The sequence below is a fragment of the Cyrtonyx montezumae genome, unplaced genomic scaffold (assembly GCF_038088225.1).
Source record: "Cyrtonyx montezumae isolate F1298 unplaced genomic scaffold, pur_monq_1.0 scaffold_3, whole genome shotgun sequence".
Lineage (NCBI taxonomy): Eukaryota > Metazoa > Chordata > Aves > Galliformes > Odontophoridae > Cyrtonyx > Cyrtonyx montezumae.
In genome coordinates, this window is record NW_027072034.1 from 114,556,439 (window position 1) to 114,576,468 (window position 20,030).

At 47.0% G+C, this 20,030-nt stretch overlaps 1 protein-coding gene across 1 annotated transcript in view; it reads right to left on the reverse strand.

The window, feature by feature from the left end:
• RFX4 (regulatory factor X4) overlaps positions 1–16,405 on the reverse strand; it is an 88,428-nt gene extending 72,023 nt beyond the window's left edge. The window contains exons 1-2 of the mRNA XM_065741317.1: positions 16,371–16,405; positions 328–414 (exon numbers count right to left, since the gene is read on the reverse strand). Of these exons, the coding sequence (XP_065597389.1) occupies positions 328–414; positions 16,371–16,383 (100 nt within the window). The 5' untranslated portion in view covers positions 16,384–16,405. The remainder of the gene's footprint in view (positions 1–327; positions 415–16,370) is intronic.
• Between the last annotated feature and the right edge of the window lie 3,625 nt (positions 16,406–20,030).

Here is a 20,030-nt window from a genome sequence, read left to right on the forward strand (position 1 = left end):
TGAAAAATAGTTGGTTTTACTCGAGAGCTAACGCTAACAGAACATTTTAGAGGTCACCCAAACTCTATTCAGGGATATACAAATTTTTCTGGATGTTTTAACTAATAGATAGTATTACTTCCTTTTAAACAATGGGAAGTAACCAATACTCCAGCAGAAACATCGATAAAACTATTGGATGTGTCAGTGAATCAACTTTTTAATCTACAGAGTACTGAAAAAATTATGTGTATACATACACACACACACACACACACACACATAATAGAAGGAAATTTGCACTTAGACATTCTCACATGCACTCCAAATGCATGAAAATTTACTTACTTTCATCATTAGAAACGTTCCCCAGAGAGGTGTGACTGGAATAGCGCTTGTTTTCACTCTCATTGAGACACCGTTCAATCCAGCTCTCTGCAAAATAAAGTTGCTCTTTTTGGTGTTTGTCTTTGCATAGAAAATAGACTTCCAACACATTAAACTAAATAGAGTGCTGTTTTTCAACAGATGGTCATCTGTAGCATTTCTGTTGAAAACAAGCTCAGGCGGAGGTTCCTTAGCAAGAAAATCTTTTCAGCTTTCACACTCAGCTGTTGCTTTCTAGTCGGCATTTTTGGTTGTGTTTTAGGATAGTCTCTCCCCTCCGCATCATTTGATACATTAAAAGATAATTATTGCCTCATGGGCAATTGGAACACGTGAACTGCAATGATTTCTAAGTCTTTGTCTGGTAAAGACTTAAGGACCTGAGCATTTCCTCTGCTCTTGCGAGGGTGGTTCGCATGTGCGAATCATTCACGTGGATTTCTGTTACACCAAGGCTCAAAGTGTGCTCACTGAAGTCCAGTCCTACAACCCCTTTCACGCCAGTAGATTCTTTGTCTCCACCGAGATCATTTCCAGGTATGAGACCAAGGTACCAAGTGAGGAGCCCCTTTTCTACTCAAACTTTTTTAGGTCCTCAGCTGCTCCCGTCCTCCCTCTTTACTCACTTCCTATTTATTCCCCCATCAGATGAGGTGCAGCATTACATCGGCTTGACTCTGCTGTTCCTTCTTCTGGAAGCTATAACATACATCCCCTGATGATTTTAGAGGATGCACCAGGCTCAGCAGAGTTTACTGTTACAGATCTTCAGGGCAAAAGTCACACCTTCCTTGGATGTCTCCTTGGACAAAGCATAAAATATGAGTCCTTGGGTTTGCTTTGAATGCCTAGATGTTGCCATGATAAACTGATCTCCCCATAAGACTATTTTTTCAAAGGTAGAGCAGCTCATTGTGGTTAAAGCAAGAAAAGGAAAGGGTAGGTGGGAAGGCTGTGTGGTAAACTCACAACTTACAACAGGAAACATTCCCACTGAGCGAAGGGATAAACAAGAAATAAGGAGAAATAGGCCTCAATGTCTGCAAATTGCTTGAGATAGGAATACCTTCAAAGGGATGGGAATGGATGCAATTGATTTCCATAAGCCTGCCAGGCTACCTGCATGGAGATGCCAGACAGGGAAAGCCACAGCAGCAGGCCTGAAGGGAGGGCAGGAGCCCAGCGAGTCTTTGAGGTGTGGCAAATACCCACACTTCCCTGAAAATCAGCCAAAATAGCCCAATGGATTTGTCAGGATATTTCTTTTACCACCAGACTCGTGGTCTCACTTAAAAAATCACTTCTACCGACACTGCAACTTAACATCTACCAAGAAAGCCTATGTTATGTGGCTGCTGATCCCAAAACCTGCTGGGAACCCAGTGCTGAGGCTTTCACTCCTCACGCTGCTCAGCTGAGCCCACCAACCCCTTGCTGCAGGGCCAACCCGACTGCTCCGTGCCAGACCACCCTTACTGCCCTAGCACTGAACTAGCAGCACCTCCCCGCTCTCATTTTACTAAACTGAGCCAGGGGGAGGATCTTCACACCTCGCTAGAAGGTGAAGAGAAACTTTCTGCTGAGGATGACCCCAGAGAGCAGTGCGAGAAGCCTTGAGAAAGGTTACCCTACCTCCTCCTCCTCCTTTCAGCTCACAGCCGTGGCCGTACATAATTCCCTTGGCTCCATGCCCAGCTGCAGGGAGCACAAGCAAAGGCGGCTGCCGTTAGCGCCAAGGGGAGAGCGATGCCCAGCTTTGCCCTTTCTTTTCCTGCCGGCACCGAGAGCTGGGAAGCTGGGACTCATCCTCTTCCCTCGACAGCAGGGAACTGGCAGCAGCCATCTTTAGCCACATCCACTAAGTAGCAAAAATAAAGTTTTTAGGTGTTGCTTAGAGTAATTGTCTCATCATCATCCCAATAACTGCATTTACAGCCCTTTTTATTGTTAAGGAAGTTTACACCGCAAGCTCTAACATCTCTGGAGTAGGGTACAGTTACTGTTTTAATTATGTGCTGCAACTATGTTGGTCCTGAATCACGCCAGTTCAGCTCGCTGCAGCCTGAGCCTGGCTTTGTCTTTGTGGCCTTGCATTTAAATAGCTGATAGAAATTCTTCAGGCCTGAAAAGATACATGACCTGTCTGGCAGGAAAGAATGAAGAAAACGAACTCTTTTGAGTGAAAATGTCAGTGAGTTTATGGCAAATTTGTCAAATAATTTGGCAGATGACAAAATGTGGCAACACCAACTAGCTGTTTAAAGGCTGCATTATCTCTTAAACCGAGTGCTTTAAGTGTAAGTAAATAAGTATTCTAAGAAATTCCTTCACTTAATAAATATTTTCTCTGCTTGTATAAAGATAAAAGTTTTCTGAAAGCTTTTGACTCCCAATATTAGTAACAACTCCTGCAAGAATTAGAAGAAAATACAACCAGCTTTGCTGAATTCAAAAACACTCCCACTCCCACTGACAGATCCCCCGTACACCTGCCTTTAAAAAAAGAAAAAAGAAAAAGGGAAGAAAGATAAAGACAAAGAAACCACAATAAAAAAAGCCAAAACTAAATCTGTCTTTCCGAAGTTGTTTCAGAGCTAACACCATTAGATTCTGCCCCAGCATAGTGAACCCACTGGGCAGAGTTCTGTGCACACCAAGCACTCTTCTCCACACTGCTTTGGTGCACAGCCCAGCTGCAGAGTCGAAGGGAGGAACCCATGCCTAACCTTTGCTGTCTCCTGCCTGAGGTTTCATTATGCGCTGCCAAGGCTGATGTCAGTCATACATGATCTACAAAGATAATGACTTACACAATATGATTGGAGCCCAAGTTATTGCACTTGAACCATACTGATCAGTCACAGAGGCATAGAGGGTTCAGGTGGCAGTTAAACAGAAGTGCATATCAGACCTGATAACAACAATGAATTACCAAGATAATATGTGGAAAACCTACATTTCTAGTGGGATGTCCTTGTGAGAGCAGAATAAAGCCCTGTGTCTCACAAGGTGTATTTTACTACAGTGTTTCCAGCATTTCTCACTTCCCACTTTCCCTTACCCCTGGGACTCCTTCCTACTCTGACTCCCAGCATTTGCACCCTCAGTTGTACTGGCACAATGGTTTGAAGCAATGATCGGTACCAACTAAAAAACAACCAGGCAAAATAAATTAATTTATACCCAGTAGTAAACTGTAGTGCAGACACATTCTGATAATTCTGCCCTATTATACTGTGTGAAAACTATTATAATCTTATTAGCGAAGAATACAAATCAGGTGCTTTTAATGTCATTTTGAAGATGCGCCTTTAAATACTACATCAACTATTTAATTTTGCGAGGATCAGAGGTGAATCATAATGAAGCACACCGCGTCCCTCTGCCACTGAATACAAATACATCTGCTGCACAATTCTGGTCTGAAGAAAAAGAGAAGACTCTTCCATTTTTGTACAAAGTAATATGAAAATAATTAAGATGCAAACAAAAAACCATTCCCAGCGAGCTGTTGAAGAACAGATTTTTAAAAACTTATGAAACTGCTTCCAGCCCTCCTTTCCCCTCTTCTCTTTTCGGTCCTAATCTTGCCAAGCCTCACAGATCCATTGAGCCTCAAGTATGGAAATATTTGTCTTCAGTTAGTGTGTCTATCAATGCTTTTAGCAACAAGAGTTTAAACTGAACTTGTTTTGATGAGTTAGAAGAGCAAAGGCCTGTATGATGTTCACTTGTCCCTGCCCATTATCAGTGTTCTTCTCTTCACACTGACACACATATTTGTATTTATTTGGTGTTTTGACACTCAACTGGGAAGGAAGGCCTGGGGATCCCCAGAACACAGGAAAGTGCATGAGAGCTTCTCAGGGACAGGAACTTCCATGAGTTATTAGGAAAGAGGAGCAGGCACTATGTTTTAAATAGACCTTTGATGAATTATTTGGACAAAGGACCTCCTTCAGAGGTCCTGGAAGACACTTCTGAAAGGCCTCTCTCTACAGAGCCTCATTCAAGGTGAGGAATACAGCAGAGCTGCCAGCATATTGACAGTGCATTTAATGAGATAATTACTCTGTCTTGTTTGCATAATGATTATTGGCTTAGAATATCTGCAGCCCAGAGAGAAAGGGAAAAAAGAAAAAAAAAAAAAAGCATTCACATCTACCACGTTTGTCTGGCCAATAGCAAAAGCAACACAAAGGCCACCTGGATACCATGATGCAGAGGAGGATGAAGAGGAGGTGGGCCCAGCCACAGACAATGCTGGCTCCTTCAACTGCTGTTCTGCCACATCTCAGAGTTTCTGTAGCATGAAGGTCCCTTGCTCTTAGTCTCCTTTGGCATTTAAGAGTCTCTCTCCTGCTCAGCTCCAAGCAGGATGGCAGGGGCAGCTGGAGAGACAGTGTGATGCAGCTGGAAGGTGAGCATACATCTTGCACCAAGGCTACTAGACGCAGCCCTGGCTGCAGGCAGACATCCTGAAGAGACACTGAGAGGTTTTATGTTGGAAATGAAACTCCATAGTCACCTAATCTGAGCTGCACTTTGTTCACTTCTCACCCCTACAGTGGAAATTCCTGTGCTGGATTTCCCCAGTTGTGCCCTATCCTGTGATCTAGATGTGGTCATACAATGGATGTAATTTTGAATAGCTATTATTTTTAACTGAAATTCTACTAGATGAGCAGACCTATGTTCTTGAAAGATAGAAAAGGTTTTTAGTAAACACAGCTTGCAGTATTACCAAGTGCTTATTTCACCATGATCCCTTAAGTTGTGTGGGAATTCTTTTCATTAGCCTTCAGCTCCAGATCTGCTCCCATGTTCCAAACTTTAAAGGAGTTTGTCAACAAGAATGAAGTTTTACTTTGTGCTCTGCCCAGGAACTAGTGTTTCTTCTACAAAAGTTTGCTTGTCACTGAAACAGAGCTACCTCTGGAATAAGTCCCTGCTATTTGTATACCCAGGGAGGTGGTGGATGCCCCATTCTTGGAGACATCCAAGGTCAGGCTGGAGGGGCTCTGAGCACCCTGAGCTGTGGGCATCCCTGTTCATTGCAGGGGAGTTGAACTAGATGCCCTTTTGAAGTCCTTTCCAACTCAAATGAGTCTAAGATTCTACAAAGAGAAAGAGATAAGAAAGAGATGGTATGACCCAGACTACATGCACCAATTTGGATGGTGCATCTGCAACAGTCACACTCATTTTTATTCATGGCTGCTGTTTCTTAGGGCAGATGTAGAAAAAGAGTAGAAGCTACCTGTATATAAAAAGTATATAAAAACAAAATGTATAAAAATTTGGATAATGTAATTACCAAGGGACAACCAAGTATAAGTGGATTTACTAGAGATCCTATTTAAAAATGAATACTCAGAAGTGATGACAGACATAATTTCACAGTTCCTGTGACAAAGGGGAAACTCCTGTTATGCATACAGATTCTTATCACTCCTTCTAAGTTATGTATTCATTGTTCTGGGAGGGAACAATGTTTCTCTCTTCTTGCAGCATTTCTGCCATGTGTCGCAGTACCCAGCTGCTCATCTGACCCAGCAGGCTGACAGAAAGCGATTACAAACTGAAGATTTAATAAGTAAAAGCCATACCTGACATAGCTCAAGAGGCTGACTAATGGCCACTGAACCTCCCATTCCTAGTTTGGTAGTCAATGATGCTAGACAGATATTACACCTATTATAAAATTGTTTCAGTGGAGTTGATGGGATGATGCTCTATCTTTCTAAAGAAAACTCTCAGTGTCCTGACACAATCTTCTCTTGTCTGTCTCCATGTAAATGCTGATGTCTACATGGCTCATTGAGGCTTTTTTCTGTAGAAGTTACCTTGCTGAACATTGTCTTAACACACTACCATCCAACAAAGCCTATTTTTTATTTCCACATGAAGCCTATATCTAATAATGCTTCAGTGTCCTGGATCAATTGTTCAAATCTACTTAGAAAACAAATCACAAGTTTAAAACAGACTCCCTAAGGCAAGAGAGTCTAGCTCTTTAGGTCAGGGTAAAGGTTAGTAAATAAAACAGAAGTGTGACCCTCATGCTCAGGAAGGCCTGCTCTAGAACCCGATCCTGAATGACTAGAAGCAAGATTCATGTGCTGAATCTCCCCTGAAGCTGGCAGCACAGCACTGCTGGTCATCCACATGTCTGACGCTGGAAAATGTAACTCTGATGGAGTTGTGTGAGGGCTGACTGCAGCAGTGCATTCAGAGCTCTTAAAGTACTACACTGCTTGAATGAAGGCAAAGAAAAATCACCTTCTGAAGCCTCAATCCACTGTAAAAACAAGACCTCATCAAGATCTCCTGGCCTGAGCCCACAGTGTTCAAAACAACGTTGTATCTGTAATGTGACAGGGCTTGGCAACCACTGGCTCCCATGAAGGGTGTTAAACTCACCGAAATCAACCAAAATCAAGCTATTACAGACAGCTAATCAAACACACTGAGATTTTTCTAAAGTTTAGGTTTAAGCAGATGATGTAATCTCCCTTCTCTCCACTGGCAAATGAAAGGTTTGTAAGACTACATCAGGGCTATCTTCCAAACACCGTTCCCTTTGATTTCTCTGTTGCTTAGACATTCCTTGTTCACAAAACAGCTCCTCTTTAACTGCCAAGATGGACCTGCCACACAGAGCTTGGTTTCCCTCCTTGGTGCCTCGTTTGTTGTCATCAGCTGGCAGGGCACGTATCCTTCAGTTAGCAAGCGCGAGCTGTCAGGAACATCAAGCTCCACAGGAAAACATGCCGGTGTCCTCCTCGGTTCTACACAGCCATCTCCTGTTCTTCCAAGAGACCTGCTCCTCGGGGATGACAGTGACACATGGCCTTGGTGCAGATGGTAGAGCTGCTACCCTGACAAGCTGCCAGATACCTTGGTGTTTTGTTTGTTAATCTAACTTTATTTCGCTTCCAACAGGGCAAAATGTCGGGCACTCTTGTTGCAGTCTCATTTCTTTTGTTCTCATTTCTTGGCATACACTTCTCTTGGAACTATTTCAGGGTTAATGGACACTGGTCCAGGGCCCTTACTAGACGTTGGCAAGAATGTTTTTGTCCTTTTTCTTTGCTCTCGAGATTCTGGTGAAGCACAGTCAGATAAGCCATGATATCTTAAGAATGTGAAGAACAATTCTTTTGAATCTCCAAAAGCAATTTTGTTTTGTTTGGGCAGGTCTACACTCCTTGCTTTTACCTATTTGGTAAAGTACACTTTAAAAAAAATGACACGCTCAAGGTGATAAAAAGCACCACAGTTCATCATTATACTCACCTAGGATACACGGGTTGGAAAAATGCGTTTTATGAGATGTGGCTTTCTTGTTACTCTGAGTATTATGCAAAAGTTCAGCTACATGTGACGCGTTCATTTAAGTATTACACCCACAGGATGTACTATATTCCTCATTAAGAAGTTACATCCCAAATGTGGAGGAAGATAGTTATGAATCCTAGAATACAGGATTTCTCTTGTCTATTGATTCTAGCCTTTAGGGCAGTGTCTGATTTTATTTGTCAACCAGGAGTAGCCTTTTCCATCTCACAGTTACACATCACACGTTATTATCATTCTTTGAAAAGTAATTTTCACCAGACCAGTAGTCATGAGTTATTTGGCTTATTAAGGCCATTCCCCATTTACGGTGAAGGAAATCTCCCTCGGTCCAATTTCAGCTCACTGGCATTCTCTCACTTTCACCTAAGATCACATAAGCTAATGACACCAGTATTTGACGAGTTCAGCTTTTCCAGAGCACATAACTTAAATGGCATGCGCAACTTACAGCCAATCTTATCATCAGTAGGATGGTTGCAAATACTGTGTGCTTTCCAAGAACCAACTCAGTTCTCCATGCTTCCACAGCATGAAGCATTACAGATCCTCAGTCTTTCAGGGTCTGCTGCATGAAGCAGTATAAATGCTACCATCTTCTCTAATTAATCCAAGAAAATGCAGATATGCCTCTTTGTTTCTTCCAGTCCTATTCTCTCCCACTAGGGCTTCTTGATGTCCTTTTTGCCCCACGCTTCATTGGCTTCTCATACTATACAAGTAATGTTAAGCACACTGGTAATCTCATAAGAGGAGGGTCTTCACTCCTACATTCCTGTCCCAACATCCCTGATCCCCCTACCCTGCAGCAGAAGTCAGTCTTTGCTCACAAGCTATTTGGGTTAAGCATTCCCTCAACCATGGTCCCTCAGCTCACAGCACGTGTGAGAAGACAAAGAGTCCTCAAACCCTTAATTCAGCTCTGCTTCACTGGTGCAAAGGGCTAGAGTCAATTGGCTCATCAGGAAGCCTATGACTCAGCAAGCAACAGGATCTGCAGCGAGTGTCTGCAAAATGCTTCCCTCTGTCACAGGAGCTGATGGCCCCAGCAGCCAAGCCAGTTTGGCACAAAAATGGAAGTACATCAGTAATACAGGACCACAAAGGTGACAAAATAAAGTGTGAGACATAGGTGGGAGATGCAAGAAGCACTGGTTGTAGGGGTTGGGGTGGTGAGAGAAGAGGGAGATGGAACGCTGCTGGAGAGGAAGTGAAAAAGAAAAGGAAATGAATGAGTAACAAGTAAAAGGGATGTGTTAAAAATAAAGGATGGGAGGAAAGAGAGTGACTGTAGAGGAAAATTTTGGAAAACAGGGAGAAAAAGAAGTCAGATCCTGGACTGGAACTACAGGGACTACAGTAAACATTTCTCATAAGAAACAGCAACAGAGAAAGTGAAACAAACTCTTATGTACAGAGAAAACCCAGGTGTCAGGATGTGATCACAGCACTAAAGAAAGAGTCATTTGACTGAAGAGTGAGGGACAGAGATACTGTATTTACCAAAGGAAAGGCCACTTTCCCTCACTTAAGGCACATCTATTCCAAATCTAGCAGTTGCTCACTACTGCCAAAGGATGCAGCCATTACATTACTCACAACCATTTTGTGAGCAAATACAGCTCTAAACAGACAGAAAAAAAAGTGTTGTTTCTTTCAGCCCTCAAAATGCACCCAGAGAATCAGCCAAAAGGACATTGCTAAATCGTCATGATGTACTCCCACAAAGCCTGCTACTTGCAGAACTAACCCGTGCATGTAGAGCAAGCTTTTCATGCTATTAAGTTTACAGCTTAAATGTGCTTCTCAGAAAGTCTTCACCCAGTCCCAGTGTGTCTAGACTTTCAGATTCATAAACTTTGCACGAATTTGGTTCCTTCCACGCTGTCTCTTCCATCCCTTTAGAAAGTAATATGAAACTGGACCAGTGCTTTTAAAACCATGAGCCTGGCTTTTCTGAGAAGCCTCCAGTCTCCTCTGAACAATATGCAAAGCAAACTCAGGGAGGGAACATGAGAAAAAAGAGAAGTCTTCTTTCCTCCTCCTCTTTTTTTTTTTTTTTTTGCCTAAGACTCACCAAAACAAGAGTCTAGTATTGAATATTCAGCACTGAATACTAACTGCTCAATAGATGGTCTGTTTGCAGAGCTCGAAGTGGAAATGACCCAGCAAGGAGAAGAGGTGAACACGCTGCTCCATCCATGTGATTAAAATGCTCTGCAAAAGCAATCCTCCTCAGTTCTCCCCACCTCTATTCAATGGAGGCCATTTGTTGCCCCTACCACAACTCATTAAAAAAAAATGTTTGCATTAGAGGGGCCCCTGCGTAAGTATTGTCCCCATGACTCTACGCTTAGAAAAGGAATGTTAGCTCTGATGGTGGAAAACCTGTGCTAGCCAGCCTGCACAACTTGAGGCACCTGTTATTGCCCCACTCAGGAGAAGGGGGAAGCAGAGGGCATACCTGCTCTCCACCTGCATGAGGCATAGAATGAATTTCTCCAGCAGCTGCCTTGCTCTGCAGCCGGTCTTGGAGCTGTTTTCCAGGACTCCACGCCCAAGACAGCACCCATTCCCACCCCTGACACCAAAGCCCAGAAGAAGCAGCTTTTAATGGACACTGCACTCACACCACAGGCCTGATGCATTCAGTGTGAGAACTCCTACTTCAGCTCTCATTTCACATTTTCCTCCTATGGGACGTCCACCCTGTGCTCCTCAGGAATGCCTGCTGCTTGGGCCAGGCCTGGTGTGCAGAGGCCTGGAGCTGAAGCACCATGCCAACGGCAGGGAAGGTTGAGGAGAAGCCTGCTCCATCTAGCAGTGTAACATGCCACTGTATCTGAGGGAAGCCCCATCCCTGGAGGCATTCAAGGCCAGGTTGGATGGGATCCTGGTCAGTCTGATCTGCTGGGTGGCAGCCCTGCACAGAGGATAGGCATTAGGTTGGAGCTAGTCAGGCTTTAAAGTCCCTTTCAAACCAAGCTATACTATAACTCCATGAAAGCCCACCATACAAGCAGGAACATCTTGTCACAGAGTGGCAGGTCATAGCTGGGTCCAGACACGTGGCACCTGCAGAGCAGGACTGCGTCCACATTTTCTTGCACCACATTTTTATAGCCTACATCAAGTCACTGTCGCTTGAGGATTGTTTAATTATGCTGGATTTTAATTTCCTCTGGGCAGTGGAGGTGGCAACAGCTACAAGCAGAGTACCTACAGGTTATACTGGAAAAAGCTGACAGCATTAAATACTCATTTGCTTAATTAGGAAAACCTGCTTTACATGCAATAACTGAACACTAGATAAGGTGAAAAATCAAATAAGCTTCTTGGTGATTTTTTTTCTTTTTTCCCCTCTGAAGGACAAGGTTGGGCCTCCTTCCTGTGACCATCCTGAAACTTCATTCAGTGAATGACCTGTTTCTGCAAGATCCTAGAATAAAATATTAGATCTCCTAGAATAAAAACACACAGCTTTTCTGGATGGCCCTAAGGCATGGGATAGCTTTCAGTCTTGCAGGGAAGCATCACAGGTTGAGGAAAGGATGACACACGGGGCCTTTTGAGTGAGGTAAGCAGTGCTGGGAGGACCAGAACCCAGGACACAGGGAGTTCACACAGCATTGGATGCCACCAGCTCATGAGACCCCATGAGTGAAATGGAATCTTGCCTGTGCTGCCCCTCCTCAGCTGCACCTGAGGGTGTTTTAGCACTCTGCATCAACCCTTGATCGTTGCACTGAGTTTTGTCCATATTCACACTTTTTTCCCTACCTTCTAATTTCCCTTGACATTGTATGCATTCTTTTTAAACTGCTTTGCAAATTTTACACAAGCCAGGAGAACACAAAGCTCTCACCTGTTGCTGAGAAAATGGTAACTGCACTGTTTGGTTGACTTAGGCATTACACGTGCATGCTTACAAGCATGTAAGATGTTCTTCATGCAGTGAAGTGAGTTCTGCTCAATCTAACGTATTTAGGTCTTGTCCCAAGTAGCCAAGCCAGTGAAAATAGCTGCCCAGAAGAAAACAGGATGAAGAGAGCCTGCCAGTAATTCTCTAAGCAGGGAAAGTTTAAGAAGAGAAGAAATCAAAGCTGAGCAACAAGAACCAGTTTTATGTCTGGAGACAGCATTCAAAGAAACTGTTGTCATTTTCAACAGTCTAAACTTGCAGTCCCTTACTACCAAGACACGTTACCTCTTCTTCTGGATACAATCCCAACAAGTAAACAAAGATCCCTGAAGAAAAGGATTTTGCATTTCTAAGTGTTTGAGTTCATACCGTAGGGCTCACGAGCAGGAGGAAATTTACAGAACGCTAACCACTGTGTGCCTACAAAACTTGGGGTGTCCCATTACACACCCCCAGCCTGCTGCTCTGAAGCTATCGTCTCAAACTCCTCGTGCTCTATCTTTCAGAGAACTTTCACGAACTGTTCCAGCTGTTTAAAATGTACTGTTTCCCATTTTCATAATATTTGAGATCCTGAGAAAAAATGCTCAGGTTAAGCCGCTAATTAATTGTGAACCTGTCACTCACAGTTGCGAATCAACCACTTGGTTGCTGTAACAAATTCCATTTTAGAGAAATTAAGTTCACTTACCAATAAAAGGGAACAAAGTGCTTAGCTGTAGCTGAAGGAAATGAGACAGCGCTGAGCCCTGCATTTCAGCCTTGAGACAATTTAAGCTGCAAATGAGCTTTTCCTTCGTTACTGGATGCAGTGAGAGCCAAGGTTCTATTTAACCCTCTCCACGTTTCCTGATTTCAAGTTCATCAGAAAAGCAGGAATGGGCCAGAAGTACCTCACTAACCTGTTATTTACATGCAGAGAACACAGAAGCAGTTCTGTCACGCTAAGCCCCATCTCTAGCACTTTGCATCTAATAAACTGTCTTTTTTCCTTCTCACCTCCTGGGAGAGAATAAATGGGAACGAAGGCAGCCCAGGACTGCTAGTTATGCATGTGAAATAGAGGCAATTAATTAAGTTATTACACATTTGCTGCCATCAGGAGGGATCATTACGAGCTGACCCTGCACACCTGCCCTTTGGGGCAGCCACACAGGGACTTTCAACAGGTGCTTCCCTTGGGGAGGAATCGCAGCTTTGGGATCTGCAAACCGCATCACAGTTTTAAACCCAAAAACTTAAGCATGCATTCACAACTCTGCAGGATCTAGCAGCCGTGCATAAGCGTGTTTTAATACAAGCATAATCAAAAACTCACAGAGGTCTCCACTGCCTTCCTCACCACCACGTTCCCTTCCTGCTCTTGCTCTCTATGGGATCGCTCAGCCATCAAATACCCTTTATGCTATCCATCCTCCTAACCCGAGCGTCAGCAATGCGATGGGCTCAGCCGCCGGGCTGCTGGGCTCCAGCAGGGCCGGATCGTACGGGGCATTCATTTCCAGACACAATGAAACAAATGGAAAATCCAGCACAGATGTGGGGAAACGGACAAGTGGGTGAACTCGGAAAATTCACAGACCTCCAGGCTCACGGAATTGTGAGCTAATTATTTGGACTTTAATGTCACATCAAGTATCCCCCGAAGGACTGACCCTATATTTGTATTGGTTACATGACAGCCTGCTGCGGCTCTCAAGGCTTTGTTACAAAGCCCCACGCCCTGGCTGTATTTAAGGCCGCCTCTTCAAAAGTCCCCATCTGAAGAGGCACTAATGTTTCCCCACCGCACGCAGCCCGGTGCTCCCACGATGTCATCTATTTTGTCGAGGCAAAACCCCATGTATTGAAATGGCGTCCCAGGGGACGCGCCCCTTCTGACTGCTCCAACTTGCAAAACACTTGTAATTTAAGCTTAAAAAAAAAAAAAAAAGCAGAAGCGTTTCCATTTGGAGACACTGCCAATTGTACGGGTGCGCTAACCTTCCTCCTCGGTGACAGCGCCAGTGGCTGGAAATCAGCCTGCTTTGCCACCAGCAAACCAACCGTGGATGCTGATGAGAGCACTGCGCTGTGCCTCAGGGCAGTGACTTTGTGCAGGACAGCTCTAACACCCAGCACGGGGATCTCACAGCACACACAGATCTCTCACCAGTTGCAGAAGGGTGGGACCACCAGCGCTCTCGCTGCAGTCCCATGGGAAAAGTTTCATCTGCCTGAAGCCGGAGTCCCCTCTTTAACGAAGCTTTCACCCAAATAAAATCTTGAGGACTGTAAGCTCTAAACTGTGACTTAGATCAACAAAATAATATCCCGCTGCTGTCCAGCTATTCTTATGTAAAAACCTTATTTCAGCTCTTCCTTCAAGGAGCTTTCCTTCAAGGCAGGTAAACAGCAGGTTGCGGAGCAGCGAAAAGCCCACACTCCTACCTCACAGAGTGCGTTAGAATTCAACAGAGTAAATCATCAAATCATCCTTCTCCCTGTGTCAAACTTCGAAGACAAACTTCTTCCAGGCCAACTCAGCAAGCCCTACAAAGCCCCGCAGCCTGCCCCAAGGCCTGAGTGCACCTTGGGGAGCGGCCCAGCACCGGGACGGCCGCGAGCTGCGGCCCTGCGGCCCTCCTTGTGGCCCAAGGAGCGGGCCCCGAGCAGGGAACAAAACGGTTTTGCCGCGGTTTGTTTTGTTCCATTTCTTTCACCTCCAACCATGTACGGTGTGAAACCACAAGGGAGAAACAGACGGGTTTGGTTGCATTAAGAACCGGCTGCATGCACGCGTCGTGTCAAGTTTAGAATTCAAACAAACTGAGGGATCGTCACAACGGCTCAGCAGGAGAGAGCCTTTGTAAGCAAATTGTAGAGCAGTAAATAACTTCTTTTTCTTTCTTTTTTTTTTTTTTTTTCATTTTCTGGAACAAAAATAAATCGCAGATTGGGTCGCCTGTGAGCTTGCAAGGAAACAAAAACAATAGCAACTTCCTCTTTATCTATTAGCACACCGCAGCACAACCAGCGAAGAAAACAATTTTCAGCAGCAAAAGAAACCACTCGTTTTGATAAATAATAATAAAAGTAAAAATTAGACCTTGGGCTGCACGCTTCAGTGCTATAGACACGTTCTGAATTGCCCCAACTGCTTTGCCTGCCAGCTCTGAACCCTTCATTATCAGTATCGGGCGATGAAGGCCCTTCATTCCCTTCTGGGTCCCGCTGTAACTGCAGGCCGATGGCTGCCCTGCACATTGCTGGCGCCCTGGAGGAGGATCGGCAGCACGGTGCTGAGGACCTCATCCCGACCTCCTGACAGCTCTGTAGGGCTCTCTGCTGAGCTCATGGGCTTTGGGTCCGCTCCATGTCCCAAGGATCCCATCTAGGCACTGCTCTGAAACCAGAGGTGCTCCCGCCTAGCTACGGCACAGCGCTGAGCACGGGGCCTCTGCCCGGTGGCCATGGGACATTATTATTATTTCAAGACAAAGCATCAGGGAGAAATTAAAACACAAGAGGGTTTTTTTTTTTTTTTCTTTTTTCCAATGAAGCCATATTTCTCTGCGACGCAAAAGGATCTTTACATAACAACTGCAACTCGGGAGAAAAGCTAATTGGATTAAGTCCTCTGAAAGGGAGGTTAAGGTGTCTGAATGAGACAACCGCAAAGCCCCACTTCTCTTGCCATCTGTTTAGCAAGACTGACGCGTTTTCTGATTAATATTATCTTAATCAATCATGCTGCCATTTATCACGGCCGCGCTGAAGTTAAGGAACGGACAGCACGGAGTCGGGCGATGCCGAGCGCATTGCTAGGGAACCCAGAGCGTGGTTTGGTTTCTCGGTTTGGCTGTAGGGTCGGGCGGCGGCTGTTTCCCCTAAAGGCCCGTTCCTGCCGAGAACGAGGATCCGCCCGCGGTGCGCTCAGCGCCGTGCCGGCAGCAGCGGCGGTGCGAAGCGGGACAGCTCCATCCGACGCCCGGAACTCGCTCACGGGCGGTACCCGAGCGCAGATCCCCGCGGAGCAATTTTTCTTCCCGCGACGCTCCCGGGATTTCGTGCCGGGGGCCGAGCCCCGGCACCGCGCCGCGGGAGGGATGAAAGAGCCCCGGGACCCCTCGGGGAGCCGAGGCCGTCCTGCCGAGCCGTCGGGGAGGCGCGGGGGATCCGATCCGCTGCGGGGCAGCGCGTCCCGGAGGCTCTGCCCAGAGACGGAGGGAAAGAGGGAAGCCCCCGGGCCGGCCCCGCCGTGCTGAGTCGGGCCGCTCCTCGCGGCGGCGGCGGCCGTCGGGGCGCGGGCTGCGGCCCTCGGGGAGAGCATCCCTTCGTCCCGCTCCTGCTCCGGCTTCTCCCCCTCCTTGGGTGAACGGGGTGAGCGGCCGGGCAGGGAGTCTAGGGACCGAGAAACCCTAGAGTTCTCCCCTTCGAGGCGCTGCAACACCTCGCACAAACTTCCCCAATAAACCTTGCCGAAAATCTTTCAGCAAACCTAAAGCCTACAAGTAGAAGCAGAGAGGGAACGAGTTTGCCGGCCGGTAGCCTGGCGAGCAGAAAGGGGAAAAATAAAAAGGGAAAAGAAAAAAAAAAAGAAAAGAAAGGGAAAACCCCAGAGCTGAGTCGCGTCGGGCAGCGCTGCCCCGGGGCTGCAGCCCCAGGCACCCAGCGTCACGTTGGGAAGTTCTGCCCGGGGGACGAGGGGAGGGAGGGAGAGAGGGAGGGAGGGGGCACTTACCTGTGGAGTCCATATCGGGTTCCTCCAGCAACCCACAATGCATGCTCTTCCCATGGACGGGACGGGAGCCCCAAGGTGCCGGGGTGTGCAGAGCCCCAGCTCGGGGGTGCGCGGAGCGAGGGGAGAGGGAGCGGGAGCGGGGCGGGAGGGAGGGCAGCGGCGGCTCGTGGGGAGGGGGAGCGCGGGAGAGGGGGACACTCCGTAATCCAGCAGGGCAAAGCCAGACCCGTCAAAATGTTTGCGGATGTTTCATGGGAAAAAGCATCATTTTATAGAAGCCCTGATGGGAGAAATGTCATTGATAGGCCAGCCAGCCTGATGAATGGCTGCTACTCAGATGGGGATGTGGCAAGGCTCAATGTGAAGCCCATTGTGATGCTGTTTTGAATAAGAAAAGCTTTCCTCCAAAAAGGGGGGCCTTAGATCTACGCAATCCCAACACTTCGACTTCCCTCTTCTATTAGAGCATTAGAAACGTTTTTCTTATTTAAAGTTCCAGCGGCCTTTCCACTCCTCCCTTCCCCCCTCCCCGTCCCCCCACCCAACGCCTTTGGCTCATTACAGCCCCGGATCAAAATCGCCTCCGATCTTCCAACGGGCGCGGGGCTGCGCTCCTCGGGGCGCGGCCGGGCGGGCAGCGCCCGCTCCCCTCCTCCTCGGCTTCCTCGCGGCTTCCCCGATGCCCCTCATGTGGCGGGGTGTGTGTGTGTTCAGAGGGGGGGTAAGAGAAAGGGGCGAAGTGTGTGGGTAGCGAAGGAGCCGGGGGGGAGAAGCTGCCGTCGTCCCGCAGGGCAGTGCTCGCTGCTGGGGCAGCCCCGGGCCGGGGCACAGCACGGGATGCCGCCGCCGTAGGGGCACCGGGAGCGGGGGTGTTCCCCCCGAGGGCGCGGGGATCCGTCCCCGCTTCGGGGTCAGGGAGGAGAGGCTGGGAAAAAGTTGGTGATTCTGCAGGCGGCTGTGTGTGCTGGAAGTGGAAGTAAAAGTGCAAAGCTGGGGCTGTGATAAAAGTGGCTGGTCCGGGGAAGGAAAAGCTGTGATTAGAATATGAATAGAGCTCCAGGAGAGGAAGAGAAAGGGGGATTATAGCTGAATTACTTTGACCATGGACAGAGCCAACATTTTCCACTCTTCTCCCCTCTCCCCTCCCAACACCCAGACTGCCCCCCTTCCCTGTGCCCGTCGGTTTGCGGGGCTTTTTTTTTTTTTCTTCTTCTTCTTTTCTTTTCTTTCTTTCTTTCTTTCTTTTTTCTTTTTTTTTTTTAACACCACAAAACCGCAGCAAAACAAGCGGCGAGGCGGCTGAACGGGGCCGCTCCTTCACCGCCTGATGGACGGCGCTGCCCGCGGGACGGAGCCCGGGGAAAGCCGAGCGTCCAACCGCGGCTCCCCCTCCCCTCGCGGGGCAGCCCCAGCCCGCCCGCCCCGCTAGGTCTCAGGGCCCTGAGACACCTGCAAGCATAGCGAGCTCGCACGGAGCCCAGCAAGGGACCTCGCAAGGGGCGGCCCTCGCTTCTGCAAGCTGCCAAGGCCGTGCTGCAGGCACTCCCAGCTCCTGGGAGGTCGGCCTGTAAAGGAGCTGTTTCTGTGGGGTTGTTGTCCCGTCGACCAGTGAAATAGAGTGTGTATGAACACTGGGGATGTGCTCTTCTAGAGTGAGATTCAACTGAGAGCCTGCGCTGGCCGGTCTTCCCAGCTCTCCAGATGAGTTCCTGTCCTCATGTTCACACATCAGCGTTGCCATCTTCCTGCTTACCCAGTCCTCAGTGTGACACATCACCGGTGTCCTTCCACAGCTCAGCGTTGGCTGGGTTCTCCTTACATTTCTAAAAAGCTTTAATGCTTTTGGATTTCCCACTCCCATCATTCTGAAAGCGCGGGGCATCTCCTCCTGTGAAAATCTGGTTAACCTAATGCAAGTGCAAAGTATACGGATGAGAAGACTGCAAGGTACTAGCTTTTTTTCAGCGATGTCAGCTGCAGGGTTGGGTTTGATACAGACTAAGGGGCATGTCATGACAAGAATGCAAAAACTCTACAATTGGGAATTTTCACTCCAGATTCTTGTCTACATAGAACACAGACAAACCATAAAACCAACAGGATAATCCTACACTGCCTCGGTGAGGTGTTTTCAGTGAGGAGAGAGACTGTGACTGTTGTGAAAGGAGAAACACCTTTGTTCAAGAAAGATGAATACAAACTTGTGTATGTGCTTGGAGCGAAGGGAAGGGTCATCGAAAGATAGGCAGGGTACCCACTTAAAATCCAATAGTTGGAGCTCTGTCAAAAACAGGTTTTCACGAGTGTCCTCCATTCTGCAGCCATTTCCTGCAAGTGGGCTGCAACCACATGAACTTTCCTTGTCATAAGAAGCTCCTCTTGGGGGTACTAGACCCCAAACATCAGTTCTAGACTCATGCATAAATATTCTGGGAATAAGCTCCAAGGATTGAGAGCAGTTTCAATGAACAGTCAGGGAAGGAACAGAAAGGTAGTAAGAGCTATCTATTAATATCGCCAAAATACCCAAGGCAAGAGTAGGCTGAAGTTTTTTCTTTTTTCTTTTTTATCTACTGGGAAAATCTCATGGAAGAAAAAAATAAAAGGGACTTGTTTATGTACTGGTTTCCCTTTCCCAATTACCTTTCTTATTCAAACAGGAAATGTTAACTTTACATATATTAACACCCCCTAGGAAGCTATACACATAGGTGAAGGGCAGGATATGGAATAAACTGACAGAAAGCTTCTGGAATCAGCTGTGTGTATGCGCACAGGAGCGTGCTGCTGGCAGACGCAGGAACTGAAGAACATCAGGAGGCATCCTAGGTAAACACACACACACTGATCCCTTCCAAAGGCTTTCACTGACACGAGCACCAAGAGAAAGTGGCTGGAGCAGGCAGGTATGCGGGTGGCTGGGAGAAAACGATCAGAAGAGCCGAGGCATGCAAATGATGGGTGGCACATGCATCGAGGCAAGGGGGTACCTTCTTTTTAGATTGAATGAAGAGTAAGGTTAATTGCAGCTGGCTTGCTGGAACTGTATAGATGTCCAAAGCCAAGTTTTGTTGAGGATGAGTGTACGTCAACCTTAACCAATCTGCTCTTACTAACGACTGTGAAAAGAATTTTGCTCAGCTGCAAGTTCCCAGGTTCAGAGGGAGAACTGCAGTGCCAGGGCTGCCAGAAGGGACCATGAGAAACAACTTGTTCTCACTGGTCAGCTTCAACCTGCATGGAAGGAGGGAATTCACTTCTGGTCTTGCAGGTCTTGGCGACATCAGTGTGTGTAGGAGCCCAGAAGAACCCCTGCATCTAGGGCTGCAGCTCAGAACATGGCATGGGAGTCCCATGCTGATTTTAGTATGAGGAAAGGGCAAGGAGTCTTCAATTTCTGAGCTTACACCAGATTTAGCAGGCTTTTGTTGTGCGTGGCTGGTACTAGTTACCAGAGGATTTGTACTGTGTGTTGGAAGAAGAGCCAGCCCTAAAAGCTATTACAGACAGCAGACACAGAAAAGATCCATTCCAGACTGCCGAACAAATGGACGTGAAGCCGTTGTATCCTCTTAGATGACTGCCTGATAATGAGTTTCTTTTGATCCGCCTGGAGCACACAGCATTACCGTCGGTGCCTGCCGCTGACTGGCAGGGTGA